At 38.5% G+C, this 8,704-nt stretch overlaps 1 protein-coding gene across 1 annotated transcript in view; it reads left to right on the top strand.

The window, feature by feature from the left end:
* LOC106879067 (katanin p60 ATPase-containing subunit A1) overlaps positions 1–8,704 on the top strand; it is a 40,048-nt gene that overhangs the window by 11,067 nt on the left and 20,277 nt on the right. Inside the window, exon 2 of the mRNA XM_052975304.1 lies at positions 3,052–3,117. Coding sequence (XP_052831264.1) covers positions 3,107–3,117 — 11 coding nt within the window. The 5' untranslated portion in view covers positions 3,052–3,106. The remainder of the gene's footprint in view (positions 1–3,051; positions 3,118–8,704) is intronic.

Here is an 8,704-nt window from a genome sequence, read left to right as displayed (position 1 = left end):
ATATATATATATATATATATATTTATTTATTTATTAAAAAGAAGTTTGAAAACGCCAATATATAAGATAAATTTTAATTTTCTCAGAGATATTTTACATGTTTTGGTTCTTCTTGAAAAAAGCGAACCTTATCAAAAATATATATTTTTAAAAGTGTAATAAAAGAAAAGTTCATAATTATTTCTTACTAGTTTCAACAGAGTCAACGTGGAAGCGTTTTATGTGTGGGAACATAATGGCTGTCTTGTGTGTTGACTAGAACCATTGGCTGTAGTAGTAGTAGTAGTAGAGACCATGTCGGTAGTGATGCCACCTACACTTTTTATAAATAAATAAATATATATATATATATATACACATACATATGTATGTATATAATGTGTATATATATATATTGAACAGCTGTTTTATGATTTAACGTCCATTTTTGTGTTTGATACGCTTTCTAAACGTGATGTGTGAGCTAATGTGGGATCCTCTCAGCTGTTTCTGACTAGCTACAAAATAGTAACCAAATCACCCTGGGGAGAAACTCCACATCAAGCATGGGCAACCTTTTTCAAATGCTAAGCTGTATGAGACATGGTTCATCATCAGGCAGGCCACACAACTAAAAAATTCAAAGTAATTTTTTTGTTAAACATGCCATTCAGAAAGTCTCATGGGCTGCAGTTACCCATGACTGCTCTACTTGATCATTCTATTTGCTAGAAACAGCAGCCAAATCTCTCATAGTTCACCCTAGTGTTTTAAAAAAAAGTGGAGCACATTAGGTAATGTGGTCCTTGATATCCTACACCCAGGAAGAAGACAAGATGGTCAGAACTGGAAATCCATTGATCATTAGTTCTGCTCAGTCAGGGCTGAACAATAAGAACAGGTAACATGAATCATGTTACTACTGTATTTAATAGGGGGTAGTGTCAGGCAGGCATGAATATCTTTCCATTACAGTCAAGAGGATATTGCTATTCAGTTTTTAGCTGATATATGTTAAGGAAGAGATGTCATCATCATCATTTAACGCCGTGACAGAATACAGTGGATCCAAGGACTGCATCATTTTCCATTGTCTGCTTGGCCATGGTTTCTATGGTAATATTTATCCCCACTTAAACGTGGATGTTCTATTAGAACAAACTATACTGCAGTAGTTACCACGAGAGAAACTCTCTTATTGGCTTTCAGTGCAAAATCCAGTCTTGTTTATATCGCTTGTGGGGAGATAAATCCCTGCTACCTCCAGTACTGAGACCACCAGATCATGTGATTCTGACCTTATGTGGTCAGAATCATGGACACTCAACTGCTAGAGACAGGTTTCTATGGCTCAATGCCTTTCTTGATGCCAACTTCTTTATAGAATATACTGGATGCTTTTTTTGTGTGCTAATAACACTATTGAGGTTGCTATACAGTTCACAAGACTATGAACCCTGAAAGTGAGATGAGGATGGGTTTGTACTTGGGGATGAGGGTTTAGAGCAGTGGTCTTCCATCATTTTTTTTACTTGAAGGACTCTTTTCGGATCTTGTTCAAAACGGGGCACCAGTTTTCATTAATGTTTTATGTAGTGTTTTTGGTACCGAAAGACTTTCAAACTTCGTATACTTATCTATTTTGTGTTATAGAACAGAAAAAAATTTTTGTATTCGGATTTATTTCATGTAAAAAATTGTCTTATTTTGATAATTTCAACCAATCACTGACAAGTATTCACCTGTTTACAGTTACTCCTAAGCAGTGTAAAGCGTATTTAATCTCCATTACTTCTGACATTTTTGCAGAGGCAACACACGTGTGTTCGTTTTCCCTAACCCTAACCCTAATTGACTTGCTCCTTCCCTCAAAAACCATGTCTTGTGCCTATAATAGAAAGGTTTATTAGCTACTGCCAATATGCTTCAGCCATTTTTTGACAAGGAAATAATAATTTTATCACCGCCGCGAATCGTTTGTTTATGTAGTCAGCACTTAATCTTTACGGCTGAATGGACGTCAGTCATTGGTTGAAATTACAGAAATACGACAACTTTAACATGAAATAACTTGCGATGTACGTTTTTTTGCTAAGAAGACTAAGAGAAAAAGATGTTTTATATGACACATTCTACCAGTGTCCCAAGTTTCAAAGTGTTTCGTTGAGAAAATACTGGTGCCCCCGTTTTGAACAAGATCCCTCTTTTCATTCCTATTTTACTTGGGTGGATCCTCATAGCCATTTGATGTTTAAAAAATTCCATTTTAAGGGGCGAGCTGGCAGAAACGTTAGCACACCGGGCGAAATGCTCAGCGGTATTTCATCTGTCTTTATGTTCTGAGTTCAAATTCCCTCAAGGTCGACTTTGGCTTTCACCCTTTCAGGGTCGATAAATTAAGTACCAGTTGCATACTGGGGTCGATCTAATTGACTGGCCCTCTTCCCCAAAATCTTCGAGCCTTGTGCCTAGAGTAGAAACAAAAAAAAGAATTCCATTTTCATAATTAATTATTATGAGAAATTGCCTAAAAAATCTTTTAAAATATTTTGTGTATTGTAGAGGTAAAGCCAGTTTTTTGCACATAAATTTTAATAAGATCTTAAATGAACCAGTGGGTGCAAGAAGAGGTGGAGGGCTGTGCAAGTTCTTGTAGTAGAGCTGCATAGTTACTCACATTTAGTAAGGGACGGGGTGATCAGTAGGTGCTTCAAAGAGAGATAGATGAGGTATCCAGGTGGCCCCCTCAAGACACGAGTTCAGTAGAAGTTACAAATTGAGGCTGTTGAGGTTCACAAGCATAGAGAAACAATACCTCAGAATCATTTATTTCATGCCAGAGAATTGGATTGATCCGCAATAGTATGTCTCTCAATATTCGACTTGTAAAAACCTGTATCATTTCTAAGACTAAAATTTTAACATAAACTATGTATTTTAATCCTTACCAGGAGTGGGGATTAGAAAATTCTCAGAATTGTATTTGCTTCTTGTCTTTAAAAATTTAGTTTCTTTCCTAATATAAATATTTTGATTTCTTTGTTAACCTTAGAACTTTATTTTCCTTTCCAGATTAACTTTCATTTACTGAAGAAGTTGGGATCTTAAAGACCTATGCCGGCTGATAATGAGTGAAGCGTAAGATTACCTTTATAGTTTGGATTTTAAGAAAAAAATTTAAAATGATAAATATATTAAATTCAGCATGGAAGGTGTTTATAAGCCATTTAAAATAACACACAAAAACCGTTAGATTCACTTCAACATTTAAATTTAATTTGTCAAAATATTTTCGTCGCTTTGAGACCGCGACCTGTTCACTGACAAAATTCTGTGCTACATCTCAGTCAACAGGTCAGTGAACAGGTCAGTGAATTTTGTCAGTGAACAGGTCGCGGTCTCAAAGCGACGAAAATATTTTGACAAATTAAATTTAAATGCTGAAGTGAATCCAACGGATTTTGTGTGTTATTTTAAATGGCTTATAAACATCTTCCACGCTGCAATTGTTTTCGTTCCAGTACACGATCTCAGATCAGGTCACTTGCTATGCAAGTACATCTCCTATATTAAATTCATTAATGCTTAAATTTTCAATATGAATTAAAAAAATGTTTTTCTTTTCTGCTTATACAATGGTAGAGAATATTTTTTTTCACTTGCTTTCATAAATTTCCATTACTCTGTCATATTCATCCAATTCCATTATTATGAATTTGAATTGGGAGCTTGAGTCCTAGTGATTCTTTCATTAGTTGATTGCACAACCATCAATGCCACTCCTATGGATGCATTGCAATTACTCTCTTGATAGAGCTTGATGATCCTGACCTAGGATTCCACTGCTCAGCATCAATGTAAGAAGCACCATTGGCTTAGTTGAGATCTTCTGGTACTTCACAAACTGCCATACTACGGTCCCATGACTTCAACGGTGGCAGAGTGGCTGAACACATGCTGTGCCTTGCCAGAAGGCAGCTCATAATTATGTTGTTGGCACTCCGTCGCTTACGACGTTGAGGGTTCCAGTTGATCCGATCAACAGAACAGCCTGCTCGTGAAATTAACGTGCAAGTGGCTGAGCACTCCACAGACACGTGTACCCTTAACGTAGTTCTTGGGGATATTCAGCATGACACAGTGTGACAAGGTTGACCCTTTGAATTACAGGCACAACAGAAACAGGAAGTAAGAGTGAGAGAAAGTTGTGGTGAAAGAGTACAACAGGGTTCACCACCATCCCCTGCTGGAACCTCGTGGAGCTTTAGGTGTTTTCGCTCAATAAACACTCACAACGCCCGGTCTGGGAATTGAAACTGCGAGTCCGCTGCCCTAACCACTGGGCCATTGCGCCTCCACCGTAATTATGTATATTTGATGTAAAAAGTTGTTGAATTTTCTAACATTGTTTGTGTATATATATTATAATTTCATAGCATCTTGGCGAAGTGTCTTCTATAATCCTAGGCCAACGAGTGGATTTGATAGACAAAAAACATATGGAGTCATGTCTTGTCATGTTTGTGTGCATATATGTGTGAATGTTGACCGTCCGTGGCTTTGCTTCTCACTGTCTGAGCAATATGATGATAGATGGTTACATTCCTTGTTGATATTGCGACTTTACAACCCAGTCACTCTGCACTTTCAGAGACTAGTGGAATAAAAAATAAATCTCTTACCTGAAGTAAGGGTTAGTGACAGTTATGCTCTCTCAAATAAGTGCCATCCAACCCATGTACACATGGAAAAAAATGAAAGTTGAAACAAACACACACATACACACATTTACAATTGTAAAAATGCAAAGATTTTACAAATGTTGCATTCTAAGTTGTACAGCTGTTTCAACTGTTAAGATATATCATCATCTTTTACTTGTTTCTGTCATTATACTGTGGCCATGCTGGAGTACCAACTTGAATTTTTAATTGAATGAATCAACCCCAGTACTTCTGGTGCTTATTCTGTCAGTCTCTTTTGCCAAACCACTAAGTTGCAGGAACATAAACACACCAACACTGGTTGTCAAGTGGTGGTGATGGGGGGAACACACACACACTCACACAACAGGCTTCTTTCAGTTTTCATCTACTGAATCCACTCACAAGGCTTTGGTTGGCCCGTGACCGTAGTAAAAAAGCGCTTGCCCAAGGTGTCACACAGCGGGGCTGATACCAGAACCTTGTGGTTGAGTAGCAAGCTTCTTACCACACAGCCACACTATCCATATGATTATTTAATATATTCAGGAAATAAAGTTAAACTACAAAAATCAAAATACAATTGATGTTTGAAATATGACATAAGCTAAACAAAGCAACAAAAGCAGAAAATTTAGACACACTGATGGTAACATATATACATAAGATATGTACATATTCATAGACATATACATCCAAATATATATATATACTTATATACTGACATATTCTTTTCTACTCTAGGCACAAGGCCTGAAATTTTAGGGGAGGGTGCCAGTTGATTAGATTGACCCCAGTATGCAACTGGTACTTAATTTATCAACCCTTAGAGGATGAAAGGCAGTCAACCTTGGCAGAATTTGAACTCAGAATGTAAAGGCAGACGAAATACCGCTAAGCATTTGCCCAGTGTGCTAATGTTTCTGCCAGTATTACATACTGACAAGATTAGGCTGGGCAAAGTTCAGAGAGCTCCTACCCCTGCTAGCAACAAAGGGCCTCTTTCCCAGAGTGAAAGGCAGATTGTTTGATGCATGTGTGTGAACAGCTATGCTGCATGGCAGTGAAACATGGGCTGTGACAGCTGATGACATGCATAGGCTTGAAAGAAATGAAGCCTGTACACTTCGCTGGATGTGCATTGTCAGTGTGTATGTTCGACAGAGTGTAAGCATTTTAAGAGAAAATTTAAGTGTAAGAGGCATCAGATGTGGAGTGCAAGTAAGGTCACGTGATGCATATGAACAAAAACAGCCGTGTAAAAAAGTGCCAATCTCTAACTCTGGAGGAAATCTTTGGTAGCGGTAGACCCAGGAAGACATGGGATGAGGTGGTGAAGCATGATCTTTGAACTTTGAGCCTCACCGAAGCAATGACTAGTGACCAAGACCTTTGGCAATGTGCTGTGCTTGAGAGGACCCATTAAACCAAGTACACCCATGCTGGTGGCACGTAAAGAATACCTTTCAAGCACTGGGTCTCATGGAGGCAAAGTGGCTGAGTTCCTTTCGAGTGTTTGGCCTCATGGAGACAATGACCAAGACCTTTGGCATTATGTCATGCTTGAGAAGACCCATCAAGCTGAACAAAATCATTATTTACATTTGATGGATATTTGTCCTCATCTTGTTTGTTGTTAACACGTTTCGGCTGATATACCCTCCAGCTTTCATCAGGTGTCTTGGGGAAATTTCAAACCTGGGTTCTCATTCCTAAGGTATTTTTCAATGTTATTATTCAGGTCACTGCTTGGAATCGAACTTGGAATCTTGGGGTTAGTAGCCTGCGCTCTTAACCACTATGCCATATGCCCGTGGGCATATAGCATAGTGTTAACAACAAACAAGATGAGGACAAATATCCGTCAAATGTACATAATGTAAATAATGTACATAATTCTTCATCTCTGAGACATAGAACTGTATGAACAAAATCAGTCGTGTCAGGCAAATTGACAACCATTCCAGTGACATGTAAAAGCACCCCAGTGCCATGCAAATGGCACCTGTGCTGGTGGCATGTAAAAGCACCCATTGCACTCTTGGAGTGGTTGGTGTTTGGAAGGGCATCCAGCCATAGAAATCCATGCCAAATCAGACTGGAGTCTGGTACAGCCTTCCAGCATGCCAACCTGGTCAAACCGTCCAACCCATGCCAGCATGGACAATGGATGTTAAATAATGATGATGATGAACAGCTTTTAAATTAGTGGATATATTTTATAGTACTTAACTCTTTAGCATTTAAACCAGTCATATCCAGCCGAAATATACCACCTGTTTTATGTTATAACCAACTAAATGCAGACTATTACACCTACCCTTCAATGCTATTCTAAAAATATACAATTACATCATCAAAATTTCAAGGCTGTGAGATAATGCACGATCAATTAAACACTGTGAATGAAAAAGCATTATATTTGATAGAATAATCAAAATCGTTGATGTGGCTGATGACAGTACCGCCTGATTGGCACTCGTGCCAGTAGAACGTTAAAAGCACATCCGAACATGGGGTGTAACTGGCCCATTTATGAGTACCCCTCATTCATTGGACAATGAACTTTGCTTGCAAAGACCTATTGAGGTAAGTGTAAACAAATCAAAATCACTGACGTGGCCAATGACAGTACTGCCTGATTGGCACTCGTGCCAGTGGAACATGAAAAACACATCCGAACGTGATTGTTGTCAGGGCCACCATTCGAGCATGATCATTGCCTTACTGGCACATGTTCCAGTGGCATGTAAAAAACAACATTCAAGCATGGTCGTTGCCAGTGCTGCTGGACTGTCTCCCGTGCTTGTAGCACGTAAAAACACCCTTTGAGCGTAGTCGTTGCCAGAACCACCTGATTGGCCCCCATGCCGGTGGCACGTAAAAGCACCCACTACACTCTCAGAGTGGTTGGCGTCAGGAAGGGCGTCCAGCTGTAGAAACTTTGCCCAATCAGATTGAGCCTTGTGCAGCCTCCAGCTCACCAGTCCTCAGTCAAACCATCCAACCCATGCCAGCATGGAAAAGGATGTTAACTGATGATGATGATGAATGTTAAAGGGTTAAACACTTATTCAGTATGTATATAATTTGTGTGTGTGTATGTGTGTGCATATATTGTTAATGTTTGTTTTTATGTTCAGTTATAATATAAACAATTTTGCATTAATCTGATGGGTTACTCTATACTTTTGAAGAGTACAAATTTATTAGTCTTAAGCAAGAATATTATTGACCATAACTTCAAAGTTTCAACCAGTTAAGCCATCATCGGACTGTGACGCATTGGAGTTAATCTTGGCTTTATATAGTGTCTGTTGAATTAAAATCTTCCTTGGGTGTGTGGGTTTGAGTGGAGTGGTAATTAAGTTTTAGGGTGGGTTGTTATGGAGAGGTGTTTTGGAAAATTTTTTATTGCTTAAATTTGGGGTTATTGTTTTGAATTTATTCATGTATGCAAAACTTTGTAAGCAGAGGTGCATATTTAGGTGTGTTCTTTTGGTAGGTAGTTAAAGGGTGCACCAGTACTTTTAGTTATTTTTGTTTTTTTTAAATTTAATCCTTTGCTTTGACAATGTAAAGGTCAAAGCTGCAAAGTCCATTATTTAACTTGGTGTGTCCACTTTTTTGTGATGGAAATTCTTAGTGGTTCATAAATGAATGTAAATTGTTGCTATGTTTTAGCTGGTCAGTTTTTTTACTTGTTATTATTTAGAGTATTTCCTGTTTTTATTTGGAAAGCTCTTACCTCTGCTGGCGACAAAGGGTCTCTCTCTCAGAGTAAAAGCAGACTGTATAACGCATGTGTACGAACAGCCATGCTTCATGGCAGTGAAACATGGGCCGTGACTGCTGAGGACATGCGTAAGCTCGCAAGGAATGAAGCCAGTATGCTCCGATGGATGTGTAATGTCAGTGTACATACTAGACACAGTGTTAATACCTTGAGAGAAAAGTTGAACTTACGAAGCATCAGTTGTGGTGTGCAAAAGATACGATTGCACTGGTATGGTCATGTGGCG

Source organism: Octopus bimaculoides, chromosome 21 (assembly GCF_001194135.2).
Source record: "Octopus bimaculoides isolate UCB-OBI-ISO-001 chromosome 21, ASM119413v2, whole genome shotgun sequence".
NCBI lineage: Eukaryota > Metazoa > Mollusca > Cephalopoda > Octopoda > Octopodidae > Octopus > Octopus bimaculoides.
Note: the sequence above shows the minus strand (reverse complement) of the source record. Positions and strands in the feature narration are given on the sequence as shown.